The following is a 23,368-nucleotide window of genomic DNA, read 5'->3' as shown; positions in this document are numbered from 1 at the left end:
CAGCACCTCCCCATGCCTAATTAATACCCCTACCCCACTTAAAATTAGATGACAAAAACCCACAATTTTCTGGTTTGGCAGTGATGGGATGCCTTATTTCTCCAGCATGGGGTCTGGCATGGATTCACATGCTCATGAATATTCCCCGTCGTCAGGCTGGGAATCCTCGGTAAAGAAAAAACCAGTATCAGTTTCGTTTCTGATCTGTCTTTCGTAGTAATAACCAATCACTGGTCTCTGCGTCATACTGACCACAGCCAATGACTGCCCTCTACCTAAGCACCGCCTCTGGCAGCCATCTTCAGATTTTTACCGCACGTTCATGTGTTGGGATCCTCGTGCTATTGCTCTCGAGCGTTAGTGCTATTTTTTCGCGCTTTTTCACAAAAAACTTCGATTTTCGGTCAAAAGAGCCTCAAGCTCCACCGATCCTACATCCGATCAACGGGGACCCGTGTCGGATTCATCTGTGCCCCTCAAGGGTGAAGATTTCGTCGAGCTACACTTCGGAGGACTCCAGAAGCTTCTCAGGCCCGGTCTCGGAGATGGCCCAGGAGAAGGGAAGCTCGACGCCCGGAAAGCTGTTCAGGGCCTGCCCTGGATGCCAGCTGCAGAACGTCTTCAAGGAGGACGAACACTCTTTCTGCCTTTACTGCCTTCATGGGGACAAGACGCACGTGGAGAAGGACTGTGCGTTTTGCGGCAACATGTCGGAACGGACCATGAAGGACCGCCATCAACGTCTCGCCAGCTGGCTGGAGGGTAAGAGCCCGTCTGGCGAGAAGAAGAAGAAATCTGAGCGGTCTTCTAAGACCTTTGAGGGCGCCCCGGCGACGGGGGCCCAACATAAGGCCAAGCACCGCGAGTCCGCTGGCACCGGGAGCGCCGAACGGTCGGGCTCTACGGGCGCCAGGCAGGGCGCACCCTCCCCGGCACCATCAACCACGAGCCAACGCTCTGGGTCGGGTAAGAGGAAGGCCGAGCACCCGGCGAAGCTCCTGGAGAGACCCCGGTCGAGCTCTAAGGCAGAGGAGGAGCGTGGCAGTGCCCCCTCCCTCAAGGATAAGGCGGTGAGCGCACCTAAGGTGGTGAAGGCCTTGATCCATTCGACCAAGCCCTCTATCGAAACGGTCGCGGCGGCCCTGGCCCAGCCTGTGGAGGCTGCACCAGTGGTGGCGGCCTCGGGGCCCAGAATCTCCCTGCCTCCCCGGAGGGAGTCTTCTTTCGTGCCCATCGATAGGACCCCCGTGAAACCCTCCGTGGGGAAGAAGGGGGGGCAGGGCGTCGTCGTAGATTCGGCCTCAACCTCAGAAGAGGAACTGATCGAGGTCTTAAGCCACGGCCTAGGCGTGGAACAAGACCAGCCCGTCGGAATGGGCCCCGACGCAGGTGACGACGACGACATCGTCGAGGATACCGACGGGGCCCCTGCTCGCCCGTCGGATTCCCCTCTGCCAGCGCCGCAAGACAACTCAGCGGCCATTTTGTTGGCTATACAGTCCTTATGCTCCGAGATAAGGACGAGACTACCGTTACCGACGGAGGAACCTCTCCCGTCGGGGGATCCAGAACCGGGACCTTCTGGTGTTCCCCCTACCAAGAAAAGAAGGATCCATCCACCGCCTCCTTTTCAACCGTCGCGCCCCGTCCAGCCCTCCTCCCCGTCCACCCGAGGGGATGATACGGGGACTGACACGGCAGCGACGGGTACGGACGACGAGGCATACGACGAGGATTTTCCGTCGTCGCCTCCCCCCAGGGCTTCTCCGCCCGACGAGATTGGATCGTTCCACTCAATGATCGCCAGGGCATCCGAGCTTTCCAACTCTGCCCTGAGGAGAAGAAAAAGGAAGGCTTCCTTTACCAACGGCGCGAGACCAAGAGGAAGACGGTCCTCGCAGTGCCTCTGTTGGACGACATTTGGGATGAGGGCCTTTCCCTCCTCAAGAACCCTTCCACGACGCCAGCGAAAAGAGACCGGTACGAGAAAAAGTACCGGGTCCCGGACTCGGCCCCCCTATGCCTCCGGGCGCAGCCTACCCCGGACTCCGTCGTCTCCGCGGCAGCCAGGAAGAAAGCGGGGGGGGGTGCGGCCTCCACGTCGACTTCCCCGCCGGACGGCGAGGGAAAGAAATTGGATGCCATGGGACGCAGAGTCATCTCGTCGGCGGCGACGACGATTAAAGCGGCCAACGCCTTGGCTATCGTGGCCCGCTACGACAGGGAACTCTGGTACAAGATAGCTCCCCTGCTGGATTTTCTGCCGGACGACAAGAGGGCGGAGGCCCTTGAGATCCTGCAGGAAGGTGAGGTGGCCTCGGACCACGCCATCACCGTGGCGACGGACATCGCCGACACTGGGTTCCGCCAGATGGGCAACGGCGTTTGCCTTCGACGTCGCGGATGGCTCAAGGCTACGGACTTTCGGCAGGACGTCCAGAACAGGGTCCTGGACATGCCCTTCGACGGGAACAACCTGTTTGGGAAGACAGTGGACGATTCCCTTCAGGCCATCAAGGCGGATACTGAGACGGCCCGGGCCCTTGGAGTGCTGCAGCAACGGCGGACGCCCTTTCGGAGCGGCGGAGGCAAGGGCGCCTCCAAAGGTTCCGGCGGCGGTTTCGCTTCCTACCGTCAAGCGGCCCGCTCGTCGTCGCAAGAGGCCTACAGAGGACGAGGCAAGTCTGGCGGCCCCCGCCGTCGTCGCCAAGGAGGCCAAGGCGGCAAGGCCGCGTCCAAGCAGGATTGAACCGGCCGTGGGGTCGGGCCCCCACCGAAGCACCCCGGTGGGAGGCCGGCTGGCGGGCTTCGTCAGCGTGTGGGAGTCCATCTCCACCGACCGTTGGGTGCTGGACGCCCTGGCCCGGGGCCACGCGCTCGAGTTTCAAAGAAGGTGCCCGCGCGTCCCCCCCGTGGCCAGGAAAGAACTTCACGTCCCTCAACTTCTCCTGGAGGTAAAGGCGATGCTCAGAAAGGGCGCCATCGAACTCGTCCCAAAGAGGCTTCGGGGCTCCGGAGTCTACTCGCGTTACTTCCTCGTGAAGAAGAAGACGGGAGGATGGCGCCCCATCCTGGACCTGCGACGCCTGAACAAGTTCATCAAGGCGCAGAAGTTCCGGATGGTCACCCTCCAGCACGTCCTGGGTCAGCTGGAGGAAGGAGACTTCCTATCGTCGTTGGATTTGGAGGATGCCTACTTCCACATTCCCATCCTAAAGGGGCACCGAAAATTCCTCAGATTCGTGGTCCAAGGGCGTCATTACCAGTTCAAAGCCCTTCCCTTCGGACTGCGGTCGGCACCCAGGGTTTTCACCAAGTGCCTCGCACCGGTGGCGGCGCAGCTGCGCCGCGAGGGGATTCACGTCTACCCCTACCTGGACGACTGGCTCATCCGCGCCAAGACGAGGGAGCTCGCCGTGGTCCACACGGCAAGGACCGTCCAACTCCTCACGGACCTGGGATTCTCCGTGAACTACGCCAAATCCCACCTGGTGCCCGCGCAAGTCGCACTGTTTCTGGGAGCGAGGCTCGACACAGTGTCCCTTCTGGCCTCCCCGTCGGAGGAGAGGACCAGGACCATCTTGGGCAAGGTGCAACGGATGTTGGTGGCCGACGCGGCCAAGGTGAGGTCCATCAAGTCCCTCCTCGGGATGATGTCTTCCTGCATCTACCTCATTCCCATGTGCAGGCTCCGGATGCGCCCGTTGCAAGAGTTCCTGGATGCGCGCCGGATCCAGACGACGGGCAGCTTCGAGGAAAGGATCAAGCTCGACGAGAGTTTCCGACGAGCGATACGGTGGTGGGGCACCCGCGCGCATCTGACGGCGGGCATGGACTTCCAGACCCCAGCCCACCAGGTGACTGTGACCACGGATGCCTCCCTAGAAGGGTGGGGAGCGCACACCGAAAATCTGCACGCAAGGGGACTCTGGCTCCCGACGGAGAAGTCCCTGCATATCAACGTCCTGGAGCTCCGTGCAGTGTTTTGGGCCCTCAGGTCCTTCCTTCCGTCCCTCAAGGGCAAAGTGGTGAGGATCTTCACCGACAACACCACCACCATGTTTTACATCAGGAAACAGGGCGGAACCAGGTCCCCAGCGCTGTCCAAGGAGGCGCAGGACCTGTGGCATTGGGCCGTCGCCCAAGGGATTCTTCTGGTGCCGTTTCATCTGGCAGGGATAAAAAACACCATCGCCGACTCACTCAGCAGGGAGCTGCGCTCGTGCCACGAGTGGGAACTACGGCAGGATCTGGTGGATCGCCTCTTCCGACGGTGGGGCACACCCCAGATCGACCTGTTCGCGACGGCGACGAACACCAAGTGCCGGAGGTTCGCCAGCAGGTTTCCCCAGACGAGGAGCATGGGCGATGCTTTCTCGTTCCCCTGGGAGGGCCTGTTCCTCTACGCGTTCCCTCCCTTGCCTCTGCTAATCCGGCTCGTCAACCAGCTCAAGAGGTCACGGTGCAGGATGATCCTCGTCGCACCTGCGTGGCCGAGGCAGATATGGTTCCCGGACCTTCTGGACTTGTCGGCGTCCCCGCCAATCAAGCTGCCGGCGGACGCGGATCTACTCTCCAGGGAAGGAGGCGCCATCCTCCACCACGACCCGAAGTCGCTGAACTTGCAGGCCTGGCTCCTGCAGCGCTAGAGTTTGGAGGATACGACATACCGGCCGATTGCAGAGAGGTTCTTGCAAAGGCCAGGGCGTCCTCGACTCTTAAATGCTACGGACACAAATGGAAGAGGTTCTCTGTCTGGTGCCACGCACAGAAGGTTAACCCTCTACGGATTACGGCTCCCCAAGTGCTGCCGTACCTGCTGACGCTGGCCAAAGCTGGTCTGGCACACGCGTCCATCAAGATTCATCTTGCTGCGATCTCCCGATACACCAGAACCACGGGCCGGACGTCCTTGTGGTCTCATCGTCTGGTGAAAGAGTTCATGAAGGGACTGTTCAGATCGTTCCCGCCGGTGAAGGCTCCGGCCCCGGCGTGGGAGCTCAACGTGGTGCTGACCAAACTCATGGGACCTCCGTTCGAGCCTCTGCACTCGGCCCCGTTGAAGTTTCTATCGTGGAAAACAGCTTTTCTCGTGGCCATCACCTCCGCACGACGAGTGGGAGAGATCCAGGCCCTTTCCTGCAAGGCCCCGTACTTGACTTTCCACGACACGAGGGTAGTGCTCAGGACGCACCCCTCCTTCATGCCCAAGGTACCGTCGGACTTTCATCTCAACGAACCCTTGGTGTTACCTGTGTTCTTCCCGTCGCCTTCGTCGCCGGCTGAGAGGACTTTGCACTCGCTGGATGTAGCTAGAGCGCTGAAGTTCTACGTGGACCGCACGAAAGGTTTTCGGAAGACGTCACAACTCTTTGTGAACTTTGGACCTGTCAATCAGGGGAAGGCTCTCTCGAAGGCTTCCATCTCCAGATGGCTCTCCGGCTGTATCATGTACTGTCACCGGTTGGCAAACCGACCGCTGCCTGGCCGTCCGAGAGCCCATTCCACCAGAGCGATCGCAGCTACCACGGCGTTCCTATCTGGTGTGCCCCTGCTGGACATATGCAGGGCTGCTACGTGGAGGTCGACGCACACCTTCACGAAATTCTACTGCGTCGACCGGGATTCCAGGGAGGAGTCCAGGGTCGGCCAAGCAGTGCTGCGCAACCTGTTCGCCTGAGGTGAGCCTGGTGAGGAGGTAAGATGCTTAATGTTGAGTTGATGTGATGCTTAATGTTGAGCCTTTGCCACCTCCCGTGGTTGTGCATGTGTGTACTGCTATGTATTCTTTATTCATGAGCATGTGAATCCATGCCAGACCCCATGCTGGAGAAGGAACAAGTTACTTACCTGTAACTGTTGTTCTCCAGCATGGGTCTGGCATGGATTCACATGCGAACCCTCCCGCCTACCCCTCTGCGGCTCTTCACTTGGTCATACTGCCACTTCACGTGCTTCCAAATCTGAAGATGGCTGCCAGAGGCGGTGCTTAGGTAGAGGGCAGTCATTGGCTGTGGTCAGTATGACGCAGAGACCAGTGATTGGTTATTACTACGAAAGACAGATCAGAAACGAAACTGATACTGGTTTTTTCTTTACCGAGGATTCCCAGCCTGACGACGGGGAATATTCATGAGCATGTGAATCCATGCCAGACCCATGCTGGAGAACAACAGTTACAGGTAAGTAACTTGTTCCTTTCGTCCTATCCCTCTGAGAGTTGGTGTGTTCTTAAGGCCATCTGTGACATACAGTTTCCTGCAGATATTGTGTTGCTTGAACATTTCATTTTGTATATACGAGGACTGTTTCAAGATGGGGTTTTTCATAGTTGACTGTTTGAACAATGTGTCTACTAGCAAATATGCTCAAATCTTATACATTTGGTGTCTGTCATTACCTCATCTGAAACTGATTTGAATCATCTTGCCTGTTTTCCAGGTTCTCAAGATACTCAATAGCAACACAGAAAATCCCTATTTAATATGGAACAATGGGACCAGAGCTGAACTTCTAGAATTCCTTGAATCTGAACAAGAAAGTATGGTCAAGAGAGTGAGTAAACCTGTTGGATCTTAAACTACAAATGATTTGTGGACCACCAGTGTCATGAATGGAACATTTTACAACGGCATTGTTTAAACAAATCTTCGCCAACAAGTAATGTGCATAGTTGAACTACCCTTGAAATCTCTTCATAATCACGGCTGCTTGTAAAGAAAGAGCTGCAGCTTGAATCGTTTCCTTTCTGAAAATAGTATTTCTGATGCTTGTTAATCTGCTTAGAATCACATGCTGTGCATATGGTCCGACATCCAGTGGTAACCGCAGAGTATTGCATCTTGTCTTTCGGGGACCGAAAGGGGATGTCGGCATATGCGTGCCTGAAACACTATCCCTATCGTGACGTGTGCAGTACCCAACATCCCTCACGCGCCGAGGTCCCTCAGATTGTTTTTTTCCGCCCAGATAACTGGTCGCCCTATACCAGAGCTCTTCATGAGACATTGTTTATCTTACCGAATTGTCGGTTTAATCCCCGTTAAGTCACTTCGCCCATCAAGAACATCTTCGACGAAGACTACGGGGGAATCGTCTACTGCTGTGGGTTCCGGCGACTAAGATCCGGGGTTCGGACTTCCACATGGTCGGGGCTTCTGGCCGACCTACACAGTAGGGAGAGTGGGCTCGGGGTTTGCCATACGGTTATGATGTCTTTGCTCTTTTCCACTGCTTTCCTTTTTGGTCTGGTCACCCTTCCCTTCTGCTATGAAAAGGACTCCATTTAGATTCTGCCCTGTGTGTAGGGTCAGATATCTGTGGAAAGACGAGCACACATCGTTTAAAAACTTGTCTCCCCCTAGGGCATGACGAAAAGCAGTGTTCGGCGTGTAAACTCCTTAAATATAAAACCCTTAAGGAGCGCCGGTTGAAGCGGTGGGCCGCGTACGGAATGTCACGCGTGGAGCCTCCCTCCCCTGCCGCGACACCAGCCGAAAGTGACGGGGGTACATCGGATGACCAAACGTCCAACGCGGACGTTATAGACCTTGAGGCCGACTATTCTAGGGCTGCCACGCCCGTCCCCGATCCTTCCAGGCTCGACTCCGGTCTTGCTACAGGGACCACACCCGGTGACGGGGGAGTACAATCGCACCGCACAAAGCACACAACTTTGTCGAAGAAGGCGAAAGCGCCAACGGGTCCGCCGGAAACTTCGGCGGCACCCACAGATCGGTCTGATGCGAAGCCTTCCCCGCATCCGCAGCAGCGCATGATGACTCGGCATAATAAACATAACAAGGGCGCTACTCCCCAAACTGCACGTGCCGAAGTTTCAGAACAAGAAACTTTGACGGATTCCAAGGTTTCCAAGGCCCGTACAGGCCCGAAAACTACGAGTAGGCCTCTACCCGAGAAGCCATCCGCTGGCACTTCTGGAGCCGCGGAAGACATTTTCACTGCCGACACATCATCGGAGGCGTTGTCTCCCGAAGATCCGTAAGAGCACCAATAGGATTGCTACGGCGGTGGGGGTTAGGGAGAATTCTCTCTTTTAGGCTGAATTTCCTAACCTAGTGAGTCCCCCAGCAGCTTTGCTGGATTTCTGGAGTTTTTTTTTTTCCTCCTGCCAAGAATGAGACTCTTTTTCTCCCACTCTTGGACATGATTTATGGTGTTCCTTTGACTGCTAATGTGTTTTATGGGCTATGGGGTCCTTTACTCCATAGGGTCTCATGTGTTTTTACTATGCATTTTTCACAGCACCCGCCATGCAGTAACACAGGGGTGTCATAGTGACCCCCCACCACAGACTCCATACCCTGGTACTGACTACTGTCTCCCAGGGCATGTAAAGTCACCATTGGCTTTACTAGTCCCAAATTATTAACAAAAACCTGTACAAACCATCATATTGTGGACGTACTGGTCGGGGCAATTCGATTGCCCCGGGGTCTGTTAGTCGAGGGGGCACGTCTCCGTCCCCCCTGATCGAGTTTTGGCTGGTGGCAGTGGAAACTACTTTTTATATTCGACCGCGAATATTTTCCTATGGGATTTTCCCATTGTTCGAGGCTACCAACTTTAATTATTTAATTCTCATAGCCTCGAACATACCGCCGGTTTATTTATTTAATATTAATTCGCCGGTTGGTATTTTTTGCCAGAACTCGATTCTAAAATGGTGTTTGTGTTCTCTTCTGTGACTCCAACCCAAGTCGAGCCCTTTGTTCCACTTTTTGGCGGGCTTCTCCACAGAAGCCTCCAAAAGTGGTGCCACTCTGTCTGGGTACCACAGAGGGTGTGGGAGGGGGTTTAGGCATCCTGGACTGAGTTACCTTGGTAACTCAAGTCGCACTCTTGTGTGATTGGCCCCCGGCTCACCACTTAGCATGTTTGATTGACAGCTAGGCTGAGTGAATGGGGGTGTGCTGCATAAAAGCAGGGCTTTTGGGACTGGAACTTCAGAAGTCGCCACAGGACCTGGGAATCCGACTAGGGAGAAGCTGAGCCGACCTACCACGACGAAACCACCGGTGGAGCCCTGCGGAGCTGACTCACCACTTCCCGACGACAGAGAAGATCTCCCGGCTGGAGCGGCTTCTTCCCCTGACTGGTGGGCACAACCTGTTTTACCTTCCTACTTCGCACCGCAGACCGGTTTGTGGTTGAACTGCCCGTGCCAAGCACCACGGTGGCCGATAGCCACTCACCACTGAACCGTGAATCAACAGACCGCTCCTTGTACCTGAGAAACTCCGCGGCTGGTTTCTTCCCTGGCAGTGCAACGGACTCCTGTCTTCCTCCCCGACGAGATCCTCTCTTCCCCCGGACAAAGCACCGACTTGCATCTGCTGCCAGGAACAACTGCCCCTGCTGGAGTATTCTCACCACTTTAAGGTACCGTGTCCGCCAGGCCTCCCTTTCTAAAGATTGCTACAAGGTAATAATAACCCCTTAACCTTCTGGACTGGACTGGCTGCCTTGACCCTCTAACTGGTCCCTTTGTTTGGTCCAACTCCTTTTTGAACCATTACAAGACTTTTGTGCACTGCAACCGTGTGACCTTGGACACATTTCGTTTGATCCCCTGAAAGTGGATCCGGCCTATTGAACTCTAACTTCACGGTCTTACTTTGCCTTCCTCCCTTGTTATGTTCTTGTAAAAGTGTTGGGATCTGTTTTCACTTTATTCTCTGTTTTTCTCTCCCTTTTAAAAACAAACTATTAGAGTGCCATTTACCGCTGTCTGAAAATAAGTGGGGCTTTACTTAAGACTTGTCTAATATTCTTTTAAGGGAGCGTATATCTTTTAGTGACCGTGTTTTTGAATTGCTTACTATTGGTGCATGTGTGTTTTCCTAGATGTGGTTTTTAAATAAATAATTATATCTCTTTTACACCGAGCCCTGGTCAGTGTTTACTTGTTCTATTGTGTTCTCTTGACCTATTGTGAATACTCTGTATACTGCCTAACTCTTCTTGAGGGATGTCTGACTGCTCAGCCACAGCTACCAAGTGAATCTGTGTGGTACAGACTGCTACCAAGCGGGTTTACTGCCAAACACCTGTAGACTTAAATCTTTTGCAGTGGTCCCAGATGGAACTGCACAGGTTTCTGCCTAACAGTGGGCCTAGTACCGGTTCCGCCCACAGTTATGAGCCAATCCGCCGAAACGTTTTGCACGGATTTGAAAGCCGATCCCGATGACTCTTACGAAGAAGGCCAGGTACCCCTCTCAAGCACCCTGAAGAGATCCTCTCAACGCCTTAGGGCGGAGAACACGGTTCCTATGTAGCTAGGTCCATTTGGGTCATCCAAGTGGACCACAGAGCAATTCGAGGGGTGTATGGATCGGCTGGAGCAGTTTTTCAGGGCTTCTGATCAACCTCTGCCGAAAAAAGCTCGGGTAGGCCCTAACCCTCAAACACAAGATGTCCAACACCAAGTTGGCTATCAAGAAGATGTCCAGATGGACATGTATAGAGACATCTATACAGAAGAAGAGGAGTCTTCTTTTCTGGACAACTATGGGGAAGATCAAGGGGCAACAGACAACTGGGAGGACACCCATCAGGACGATCACAACTCTAATATCGTTTGCCTCGACTCTCCCCCATCCACCCCGATTCGACAAGCTTCCCCGGTGGATGATCAAATGGCTTTCAACAACATGTTGAAAAAAGCAGCAGAATTCTTTAAAATTGCCATGCTGGAAGCCTTGCCCGAACAATATTTCACGGAGGACATTATTAATGAAAAGCCTCCGGCAAGCCAGTCTATCCCACTCTTGAGCTCTGTAAAGAGACGGCTGACCCCTTCCTTACTCACACCCGGTCAGACTAGGGCTGTGAACCCAAGGGTCGAAAAACTTTTCCGACCCTCCCCCACCGACCCGCTTTATATCAAAGGACACGCAATCCCAGACTCCCTGGTGGTGACCAACACTCGCAAGAGAGCAGGGGTTCCCCTTGCCACAGGAGAGTCACCCCCGGACAAGGAGTCCAAAAGGTTGTATGCCTTAGGCAAACGGGTTACGTCGGCGGCGGCCTATACCGTCCGGATTGCCAATAACATGAAGTTACTGGCAAGCTACGTCGACGCCCAATGGAACCTACTCCAGGAAGGCCTTCAAGAGGTTCCGGAACCAACCAGAGCCAAGCTTCTCGCCATTGTCTCGGAGGGCAAACTTGCCAATCAAAATGTTGTAAAAAATACCCTGGACACCACAAAGACAACAGGCAGGTCTCTCGCACAGGGTACTCTCCTAAAGAGGCACGCGTGGCTGCACACGTCAGGCTTCAGGCCTGAGGCCCAGGCATCCATTATCAACAAACCCATCGAAGAGGCCAACCTGTTCGGGAAGGCGGTAGACGATGCGTTGGAGACGGCCAAGAAGGAGCACGAGACTATTAAGTCGCTGCACCAAATTTCCCAGAAATCCTCTTCACAGAGGGGCAGTAATTCTCGGCGGTCATTTCGAGGACAAGTCCGCGCAGCTCAAAACAGTTTCGGCACGGGCAACTTCAACTCATGTCAACCTGCTGCAAACCCCAGAGGGGTCAGAAGCGCTTTAAGAATAGAGGCAGAGGCTCCAATTCCAGAGGAGCGTCAACTTCGGGTCCGAAATGACCACCAAGTCCAGGTCCCCTCCCATGTCTCCCTGGTCGGGGGGCGATTAACATCTTTCCTCAGGGCATGGGAGGGGATAATTCAGACCTGTGGGTCTTAAAGACGGTTGCCCACGGTTACTGCGTGGAATTCGCCCGACCTCCACAGTTCAGACCGCCAAAACATCGACACCTTTCTCCGGAATATCTGCAGATCCTGATCCAAGAGGTGGAAGCGCTGCTGGGAAAGGATGCCATAGAAGCCGTCCCGATTCTTCAGGTAAACAAGGGTATCTATTCAGTGTACTTCCTTGTACCCAGAAAGGATCTCACCATGCGTCCTGTTCTAGACCTGCGCCCAGCAAACAAGTTCATAAAGCCCCAGAAGTTTTGCAAGGTAACACTGCAAGAGGTGGTCCCATTGCTAAAACAGGGGGACTTCATGACAACATTTGATATGAAAGATGCATACTTTCATATTTCAATGCTGCCAGCGCACAGAAAATTCCTAAGGTTCGTGATTCAGGACAAACACTACCAGTTCAAGGTACTCCCCTTCGGCATAGCCTCGGCGCCAAGGGTGGTTACCAAGGTCCTGGCAGTGGCACACATGCGCAGACTTTCAGTTCCAGTTTACCCTTACCTCGACGATTGGCTCATCACGGAGGACTCGTTCGAACACCCAAAAAAAACAGTACACCTGCTGTTCAGCCTGGGATTTTCTATCAACGAAAAGAAATCCAGCTTAGTACCAGCCAAGTAAAACAGTTCCTGGGGGCTCTAATTTGTACGGAAGACGGTCTAGTCTTCCCTTCCAGCGAGAGGGTTCAGAACATGCTCTCTCAGGTTCCTCAGTATGTAGCCAGTCGAGAGGTGACGGTACGCAAAGCAATGCGTTTGCTAGGGATGATGGCATCATGCATATACTTGGTTCCCCACGCGCGGCTGCGCATGCGTCCCATGCAAGAGTGGCTCAACAGCCAGTGGTGTCAGGCCAGCGGACAATGGGAAGATCTGTTATGTTATTTGTCTCGCCAGCACTCGTGCTCTCTCTCTGCAGTGGTGGTCGAGGGAGAACCTCTTGAAGGGGAAAACCTTCACCACCCCTGCAGTGGAAGCCACTCTCAAGACAGACACATCTCTCATGGGGGGGGGGGGGGGGGATTTACCTGCTTCAACAGACAGCGCACGGAGTGTGGTCCCCTCAGGTAGCGTCCAACCAAATAATCCTACTAGAGCTACTAGCAGTGTTCAAAGCATTGAAAGCCTTTCAGAAGCAACTGCAACGGAAGACAGTGCTGGTCCTAACCGACAGCACACCAGCAATGTATTACCTGAACAAACAGGGGGGCACTCACTCTCCAGGGCTATCCAAGCTGTCCCAAAACATCTGGATATGGGCTCTTAAACACAAGATGTTCCTGATATCCCAACATGTTCCAGGACAACTCAATCTTCTGGCAGAAGTACTCAGCAGAGATTTTCCTCTGCCAGAAGAGTATGAATGGCGACTGCACAAAGACATTGTATCCAACGTCTTCGCAGAATGGGGGTTTCCAGAGATCGACCTGTTCGCTACTCAGGAGAACGCCCAATGCCAAGATTACGCCTCCAGGTACCCCCAGAGCTGATCCAAGGGGAACGGTCTCTGAATAACTTGGTCGGGGAAATTTGTCTACGCTTTTCCCCTGACTCCCCTTCTGAACAAGATAGTACACAAGATGCACCAGGAACCAGTCACCATGATTCTGGTGGCTCCCATGTGGGCCTGCCAACCTTGGTTCGCGCACCTGATGGAAATGTCCCTCTCCCCACCAGTCAAGCTGCCCTGCCCGTACAATATGTTGTCTCAGGACAGGGGGGAGACTCTGCAGCCATGCCCACAAACTCTGAATTTAGCAGCCTGGCTCCTGAGGTCATAAGAGTTTGGACATCTGCAACTCCCTCAAAGATGCATGGACATACTGTGGGAGGCAAGACAGCCTAACACACGTTATCACTATGCCAGCAAATGGAAACGTTTTGTCATGTGGTGCAGTTCCAAAGGCGTCAATTCCACTGATTGCTCGCCTTCACACATATATCTAAACCATCTGTTGGACTCTGGGTTAGTCTTCAATTCCTTAAAGGTTCACCTAGCAGTGTTGTCAGCCTACACCACGTCACAGCAGAAGGTGTTGTGGTGGAAAATACCTGTGATTAAAGCCTTTATGGAAGGGGTTAAAATAATGTATCCCCCCATCACTCACCCAGCCCCTGGGAGGGATCTAAATGTGGTTTTAACTAGGCTCATGGGACCCCCTTTTGAGCCTATGCATAAAGCTAGTCTGAAAGACCTGACTTACAAGACCGCCTTTCTAGTAGCTTTTGGACCTCTTTGTGACAGTCCACAAAGATAAGGTAGTTCTGCGCACACACCCCAGATTTGCGCCAACATTTATTTCGAAGTTCCATGTGAACCAGTCAATCGAACTATCCACGTTCTTCCAGAGACCTACTAACATGGCCGAAAGAAGCCTTAACACACTAGATGTGCGCAGGGCAGTCATGTTCTACATGGATAGAACTAAACCACTGAGGAAAACTAAACAATTCTTTGTTTCAGTGGCAGCTGGTAGAGAAGGGGATCCTGTCTCTAAATCAGCAATATCAAGGTGGATTGTCAAATGCATAACACTATGTTTCTCTCTTGCAAAGAGAGAACTGCCCTTCAAGCCTAGAGCACATTCTACTCGAGGCACTGGGGCATCCATAGCATTCATTGCAAATGTTCCTCTTGAGTCCATTTGCAAAGCGGCAACCTGGAGTTCTGTACACACCTTTACAAAACACTATTGCCTAGACACTCATTCTAGGTCTGATTCTCAGGTGGGACAAGCAGTACTAAGACATCTTTTTTCTACTGTTCCTTCTCACAACCCACCTCCAACTCCGGGTACTGTTCGCTAGTCTATGCACAGCATGTGATTCTAAGCAGACTAACAAGCATCAGAAGACATGCATTACTTACCGTAAAAGCATTTCTGATGATTGTATCTGCTTAGATTCACATGCGCTCTCCCTGCCTCCCCACTCGGGGTGGGAGGAACATAGACTGCTTACTACTTTCTCTCTTCATGTACTCACTCACTATAGCCTTGGGCTCCCTCATGGCAGAAAAAATACAATCGGAGGGACCTCGGCGCGTGAGGGATTTTGGGTACTACAGACGTCACGATAGGGATAGTGCTTCAGACACGCCTATGCCGACGTCCCCTTTCGGTCCCCGAAAGACAAGATGCATTACTCCGCGGTTACCACTGGATGTCGGACCATATGCACAGCATGTGAATCTAAGCAGATACAATCATCAGAAATGCTTTTACGGTAAGTAATGCATGTCATTTAGAGGGTTTATCAATAATGGTAAATCAGAAAAACTTCAAAGTGAGACTGAAAATAAATAAGCAGATTCTTGAGATACATTTATGAATCCAAAATGTAAATCATGTTTCGTGTACTGGCTAGCATATTTGGGCCATCATTAAACACTCATAAATATTCCTAATTTCTTAAGACAGTAGAAGATCGGCTCATCAGAAATCATTCTGTCTTCCTTGTAATCTTATAATGATTACACCATTTATTCAGTTTGGAATTATTTTGCCTATTCTTTCATATTAAAAAGAGAGGACATTGCCTAGGGCTCTTAAAATTTGGATCTGTTAATTCTTTCATTAACTTAAAGACTGATGGTTTTGAACATTACTTTATAATCATTTCCTTTGTGTCAAAGTACTGCATCAGATATAGACATTGATATAGTTCTTCCATGGTGCACATTCAAATGTTTGAACCCACCAAGATCATATTGTCTGATTGTTACAGCGTGCATCCATTGATACTTAATCCCTTAGTTTTGTGCCTATTTTGACTTCCAGCTGAATGTGCCTTTTTACACCCCATGCTACTTTGTTACTTATTTGCCTTTGTAAATGTTGGAAAAGTCCTGGGATTAAATGGAAAAAACATTTGGGGTTCTGGATGATGGTGAAATTTCACTTTAGGTCCATGGACATACATGAGCCTTAGACAGTGCTGAACAGCAGTCATCATTGTGGCAATGACAGAGTTATAGCCACGACGCCAGAGGCATAGCCATGCTCAGGGAGCTGGTGTGAAATGAATATTTATTGGTTGGCAGGTAAGCAAGTATCCATAAGGCCATATGAGGAGGGAAGTCACCATCTAAGGCGAAGCAATGCCGATCTACACGCTCTACATTAGATCATGAAGGCGGGTTTAGCTGCCTGAGAACAGAACTTATCACCTGAATGCAGAGTCCACAGTTTTGTGCTGCTAGGTGTAATGGAAAGCTCCTGGAAAGGAGGTGGTCTCTCACGTGGATGGGCTGAACAGTACTACATAAATCTCATCTCAGATGGTCCTGTAAAGCCATATCCCGAGATGTAATTTAGAAAGTTCATTAAGGTAACAAACGGAATGTATTTTACTGAGTTTTCTGAATGAGCTTTATTTTGAAAAAAAATGTAAAAAATAATACAAATAAAAAGTGTAGGTTTCGGCATTCCGGTGCCACCCTTTTGGGATGGCAATACTCTACGCGTTTCCCGTCCCATTTCTATACAGCTACATGGAAATAAACCTTGTCTCTACCTTTGGTGCCTGTCTCTATACTGGATTATTTGGTGATCTGATGTGGGGTTCTGCAGAGTACAAATGCAGGACAGTATTGTAAAGGTGTAACCTTGATGTCGTTTTCTGACATCACTGTGTCTCCATCATTTAATATTTTAACGAACCGCATTCTCATGGTGGCTTACTCAAAATATTGTCAGATTCTCAGCGTTGTGTGCCGGAAAGTTATTATTATTTGTTTTGGTGATTCTGATTGGGTTTGGCTGCCAGTTATTCAAATTAGGCTGCTTCAAATCTGGAAGAGGTATCTAGAGCATAATATATGGAAATAATATACAGTCAGGGGTTAACATTTGCAAGGTACTAGCGCGCCCTAAAATAATGACTTGCCACCGAATTTCTACATATACACACATCCCAACTGCCAATTGCTGCAGTGTTTTCTGAATATGTGCCATAATTGGCAATAGTCTTCCAACATTAGACTTTATATTGCTCTGTGGTATGAATCCTGCAAGGATTTTTTGCACCAGATGACCAATCAACTTAGACAGCTTCTCTGCCAGTTATCCTAGCCAATTTGTTATTGTCAACCATAATCTTAGTCAGCAGGCAGAAAGTGCCGACATCACGAAGATCCTTCTGTGTAGGTAGCAATAAAACTAACACCTTGCGTAAGGAATCGGGAAGGGTACCTTTCTTCATCCCAATGTCGTACAGCTCTAGCAGATACAGATGTCATAAAATTCAATTGCGAACCCAACCCTATCAGGTGATTTTCCCTTGCCCATATTCGTAACTGTGGTAAGCATATGGCAACTTTCAGTTTTTCCCTGTCTTTCAAACACTGTGTCCCATCTTTGTGGTGGACCTGTTCTAATGTATAGTATCTTCCCACGGATTCCTCATCTTGGATGTATTCTGTGGCAGCAGCACAATTTCTGAGTTTCTTTTACCACCAGGGGGAATCATGCTGCCTCGGCGGAAGGAGACCTCGACATCGGGTCCGAATGCAACGTCAGTATAAATAGGCGCCACCCGCCTCATGACCTTGGGTCCTTTTCCTGCATGCTCCGCACGCAAGAATTGGAACACCTCACACCTCAGTAAGCCCTTTTGTTTTTCTGATATGCTCGAAAAATGCAAGCTATCGAGTTTCCAAGTGCTCTTAAGTACTGTGATGGTAAAATGTCACTTAACAATCCTCTCAGCTTATACTTAATGGTGTCTGGTCGTTGACCACGACTGTGGCTCTATCAATCTATGATCCCGAAGGTCTTGAAGGAGCTCGAAGCTAAAACTTGGGAAGTCGTCATCCAAGTCTCCAGATTCTGCACCTTTGAAAATTCACCCTGATAAAGAGATGGTCATCCGAACGACCTGCAGAGAAAATGACGTTGCATTAGCACAAGAGGTTCCTCTCCTGGAGGGATTCCCATCACTCATCTTTGAAGAAAAAAGAGAAGGAGGGCACACTTTGAGATTAGTCTGTGGACACTCGGGTAAGGTTCCCAGATAAATTCGACTGCGGAGAAGTGGAAGCAATTAATGTTGGATGTCTCTGAAAAAGCCGCCCCATCGACCTCCTCAGAGTTGATGGCCACCAAAGGGTCATAGCCCACTGTGCGAAGTAAAACCAGTAGGGATTCCTCTAAAGACTCATTGAATGCACCAAGTGGCCCGAGCACGACATCAAGCAGACCCGAGAAACCTTCATAGTCGTCAAAGGTTGCACCCACCTCGACTCCCCACAAAGCCATGTCTGCACTTCAGCATAAAAGTTTCAACACTTCCGTGCCACACCTTGCACGAAGGGCAAGGAGTGACTTTGTCCTCTTTGAAACTAATCTATGATGAAAAAGTGGGTGAGATCCCTTTTGGTCTCAAGCCCATGAGACTGTTGTACCCTCTAGAGGAGTTTTTCTTGGAGGAGATCAGGTTCAAGGACCTGGATACTGATCTCCAAGGGCAAGAAGGCTGGGCTCTTCCCATGAGAGTGATTTGACTCTCATGCTCACCCCAGCACAGCTTTAAGGTCAGTAATGGGGAAAGTCTCAGAGGCGTTAGGGTGGGGACCCCCTAGAAAGATGATCACTGAATATGACCTTAAAGACATTCTGGACAAAGGCCCTAAGAAGGAGCCTACACTGCCATTCCATGCTGCCTTGATTATGGTGCTTTGGCAGAAGCCCTGCTTGGTGCCAGCAGTAAAGGGGATGTGGGGGGTTAGGGGGATTTATCAAGAAGTACAGGCCTGCATCTTCAGACATTGAATTGTTCCAGGCTGCTACTTGAGGGGGCAAATCATCGGTTTACCCATCCTTGCCGCCAGATAGGGACGAAAAAGTATATTTCAACTGATTGCTTTTTTCACGCAGATTCCTCATCGAATACATATCCACTTCCCGCTTCAGCTGCTCAGAAAAAACATTGAGAGGGGGCTTAGTGGACCTTGACTCGGCCGTCTATCCTCGATCCGCCTTGACTAGGTACTCTATCATCTGCACTGGAAGTGATGTGGGTGTTGTGGATATATACTGTGTCACTACGCTCCGTACCTCAGTTCCTTTGTTTCCATGCGCTCAGCACGCTGCTTGTGAGGAACACTCGCGATCTTCGATATCTCTATTTTCACTTGACGTTTTGTTTCTGACAAAAATGTCATTACGAGTTACCATGTCCGCATGTAACGCTCACCTGATTCCCGCAGAGGTGCCGGTCTTGACTGGGTGAATGCCGTATCTTCAAAGGTGATGTGTAACACACGGTTGGCTCTTTGGGCTGGACCTCTGTGCACTGTATGTCTGACTCGAAGAGTAAGATGTCTGCAGATAGAAAATATGGGATTAATGAACTGGGGTTATTGGGTGCCTCTCTCCTCTTCCCTTTCTCTTCTCCTGTAGAACCCCAAAGGTTAACGCCCTCACCTTAGGTAAGTGAACGCCGAGCTCTCCATCTGCCTCGGGGCAGGGTGCCGTAACCAGTTTCTTCACTGGATAAGGGTGCAGGCCTCTTGACCTCAGAGGACTGCTGTCCGTCGTTAACTGCACGAACGGTAAGTTCTGGGCACTTCAAATGTCTTAAAAGTCTTTTGTAATGATATCTCTTGTTTTGCAGGGTTCCGGCGATGGCAGATGGCGGCCTGATGAGAGTTGAGGATCGAACCCGCGTGAGGAATAGAAGCGCCTGGAAGCACGTAAGTAAGCGCTTGTAGCCTGCTTCACGATGCGCACTAACTGTCCCTTTTATCTTGCAGGTACAAGTTCGGAGCTTTAGAGAAGCTGAAGGGTGCTGGAATACCCACTGGATTCGGCGTGGGAAGGAGTAATGGCACGTGAGTAATAAAGTTGCCCAATGTCTTTAAACGCACCTTCTTTTGTCTTTCAGATGCGGGATGCAGCGTCGAAGGCCTCCGGAGCGTGCGAAGAGCTGGTAAGCTTTTGTCTTTCAGATGCCGGAATGCAGTGCGAAGACCTCCGGAGCATGCGAAGAGTAGGTAAGCCTTTGTCTTTCAGATGCCGGAATGCAGCGCGAGGCGTTGGTGATAGCCGATGGACCAGGTAAGAGATGCGCTGCCACTGAAGACCGTAGTGCTAACCTGTTCTTTCTTTGTCTTTACAGGTGCTGCTGAAGACTGGATTTCAGGATGGTAAGCCTTTGTTCCCTTAGGCCCAGGATCAGAAGCAGAAGGCACGATGAGCGTTCTGCTGCAGAGAATGCAGAATAACGCAAAGCAAGATTCATCCATCGGGTGTGGTTTAAATAGCCTCCTGTAGAGCTTAGGTGTCTCCTTCCACAGCCACGCCTAGGTAAAAAAAAGAGTTCCTGCTTTCCAGAAGAGTTCCAGTGTTCTGAACCTAGGGAGTGGCTCCTGCCCCACCCAACAGGAAAAGTAGTCCCAAACAGAAGAGGATCAGGGGTTCAACTGGCAGGTAAGTAAGCAACATGGCCTGCTGCAGGTAAGTCCACCCAAGCATTATGAGCCCGGCGCTTCCAGCGCTGGGACTGGGCATCTTTATGAGCCTGGTGCCACTGGCGCCAGGACATGGTCCAAAAGGTCCCAATTGGGACTGGCTGGCACTCGGAACCGGGGTTATGGGTCTGCTTCCAAGGGAGTCGGGCAAGTCCTGATCTTTTGAAAGCAGAGATCATGACACCGCACCTCGGTATTCGTGCTTCAAAGGCTGCTCTGACTTGCGGCTCCAATATGTTGGTGACCGACCCACAATGACATATGCATGTGGTGCATTGGGGTGGGTCAAGACACCGAGGGGAGCGCATCCTGCGGCAAGATGAACCCAAAGTCCCTACGGAAGCAGGCAGCCAAGCTTGCGGTGGGGTGACCGCCGTCCATGTCAACGTTTGGTCATCGGAAGCCAAAACAGAAGCTCCCACACCTGAGGAGGAGGATAGGCGCCTGCGCAAGACCAAGAAGAGAGCCCACTCTCGAAGCCACTTGTCCTTGCATAAAAATGTATAGTTACTCACTGTAGTGACTAACTTACTCTTAGTCCATAGTCCCCTTTACTCCATACTGTATGGGCGTCCCTCGCTAGGGACGGGAGACAGAACCTTTTTCCCCTTTAAATTTAGAAACGCGGCCCTGGGAGCATGCGCTCTCTTGACTCTGCCCACCGGCACCACTCGTCAGTCCCCATAGACGCATTGACAATATTCAACATTGCCTAACGGCACCAGTGTTATTAGGGTGAAGGATGGTGGGACGTATGGAGGAAAGGGGACTATGGACTCAGAGTACGTTAGTCACTACGGTGGGTAACTATTAATTACTCTTACGTCCTGTCCCCTTTTCTCCATACTGTATGGGCGATTACAACTAAATGTAGCCCCAGGGTGGAGAGGAGACCCTCCTTAAGAAAACAGATTCCTTAGAACCGCCCGTAAGCCGCGTCTGACCTAGAGGCAGCGTCCAAACAGTAGTGCTTACAGAAAGCCAAAGGGGTGGTCCCTTGTCCCGCCCCTCCGCACAGGGGTGGGACGAGAGGCACGTCCACTTCGGCCAATCCTGGACGATGGCTGGTGTCACAAACTCCATGGTAACGCCGTTGGGAAGCCTTGCACGGGGACGCGCGCATGTGACTCATTTTGCGAGCAGATCGTAAAGAAGCAGAGTGGAGGTAAGACGCGCTACAATGACAGGGCATTTTGTTCGAACAGAGGTAGACTAGAAGAGAATTGTAGAAAGCCGATTATCCCTCTCTCCCGACAGGGACACTCTACTTACGTATACTTACACAGGAGGTGTTTAGGATTGCGAAAGAACGGCTAAGGTAAAAATGCATGATTACGAGCACGTTATGTACATTGCAATGAAGCATTGCTTACGTTACCATGGCCACTAATGAATACATTGGAATTTGTCCTTCCTTTTTCTTTTCACCCAACTACACAATGGGACTGAATTACCTGTGGGTATGTACACTTAAATTCTATTTTTGTGATCTGAATTGTGTTAAAATGTAGCCCTGAAGATGGTGCTAGGCACCGAAATGCATTGGCAAGAGCCGTATCGATTTGTAGAGGAATTGTGAATCCACTGATTAATTGTGTGATTTAAACACAACCACAACAGTAAAGATTTGAAAACGAAGTGACTACAATTGCTTTTTTGAGCTGCTTTTATGAAACTGCTTTTCTGAACGGATAATTAAGCTAAACAAACCAATCAATAACGGATCTAAAGGAATTAATTTAGCTTCCTGGCAGGAAGCAATAGTGAACACTGGGTACTACGGGGTGGTCTCCACTCTGTTTTTCTAACTGTGTGACCAACCAGTTTGCCTTTTTTCGCCTTCCTGGATCGTCTCGTGGTTGAATCGCCCGTGCCAAGCAACCCGGCGGCCGGATAGCCACGCTTCACCACTACCGCAAATAAAACGGTTGTACCTTTTAACAGGGAAACTCCGCGGCTGGTTTCTTCCCTGGTAGAGCAACGACCTCCAGCTTTCCTCCACGTCGAGATCATCTCTTCCCCTGGACGAAGCTCCGACTTGCACCCGCTGCCAGGAACAACTGCCCCCGCTGGAGCTTTCTCACCATTTCAGGTACTGTGTCCCGCCTGGTCTCCCTTGCAACACACTGTCCAAGGTGTCCCGTAAATCCTTGACTCTCTATCCTGGGGTGACCTCGGACCTGCTAACATTACCTTTCTGACTTGATCCAACCTCTTTTGACTTTTCTGCAAAGACTTTGAGTGCATTTCCACTGTGTGATCTTGGGCACATTCCGCCTTGCTCTCTCCAAGGGTGGGCCGGACCTATGAACTTTTTGCTCTACAGTAGACCCTGCCTTTCTTGACTTGCTGTGGTTTCTTAAAAGTATTGGTACTGTGTGTTTTTCCTATTCTGCCTTTTCTCTCCCTTTTTAAATAAATTATTCGAGTGCCATCTACGGGTACGCGCTCACCTCTGTTTTGCTAAATAAGTGGTGTCTTAACCTGGACTTGTCCAATAATTAACTAGGGAGGTGTATATACTTATAGTGACTGTGTTTGAACTTGATTGACATATAAGCGCCAGTGTATTTTTAAAAGTGTGTTTTTTAAATAAATAATTATATACTTTTATACCAAAGCTCTGGTCAGTGTTTGCTTGTACTACTGTATTTTTAGCCCTATTGTGTATATTCCATATACTGCCTAACTCTTCTTGAGAGAAGTCTGACTGCTCAGCTACAGCTACCGGGCAAATCTGGGTGGTGCAGACTGCTACCAATTGGGTTCACTGCTTACTCCTGTAGTCTTAAACTGTTTGCAGTGGTCCCTAAGGGAACTGCACAGGTTTCTGCCTAACAGGTCCTCAAAGGATCCTGTACTACCTTTTCATACAGCCCTTCGAAGGAATGTCATGGCCACCTGGGAACCCTGGAATCTGGACCTGCGGTAAACAAAAATGTTGCTAGAAAATATAGACTTTTGGGCAGAATTCTCATTTAGGGCTAATTTCCCTCACCTAATGAGTCCCTCAGCAGCTTTGCTGGATTTCTGGGGTTTATCTTTTCCACCTGGTAAGAGTGCGAGCCCTTTTTCCCACTCTTACATGTGTTTTGCCATGTGTATTTCTATTGTTTGTGTGATCTTGGGCTCTGGAGCTACCAC

The 23,368-nt window shown here is 50.9% G+C and overlaps 1 protein-coding gene across 3 annotated transcripts in view; it reads left to right on the top strand.

The window, feature by feature from the left end:
- Positions 1-23,368, top strand: part of DNAJC13 (DnaJ heat shock protein family (Hsp40) member C13) — a 2,820,731-nt gene that overhangs the window by 2,147,757 nt on the left and 649,606 nt on the right. For all 3 annotated transcript variants that reach the window (XM_069648714.1, XM_069648713.1, XM_069648715.1), the window contains one exon: positions 6,442-6,555. In XM_069648714.1, coding sequence (XP_069504815.1) covers positions 6,442-6,555 — 114 coding nt within the window. The remainder of the gene's footprint in view (positions 1-6,441; positions 6,556-23,368) is intronic.

The sequence above is a fragment of the Ambystoma mexicanum genome, chromosome 2q (assembly GCF_040938575.1).
Source record: "Ambystoma mexicanum isolate Mex_15411 chromosome 2q, UKY_AmexF1_1, whole genome shotgun sequence".
In the NCBI taxonomy this organism is placed as follows: domain Eukaryota; kingdom Metazoa; phylum Chordata; class Amphibia; order Caudata; family Ambystomatidae; genus Ambystoma; species Ambystoma mexicanum.
This window is presented reverse-complemented; position numbering and strand designations above follow the sequence as displayed.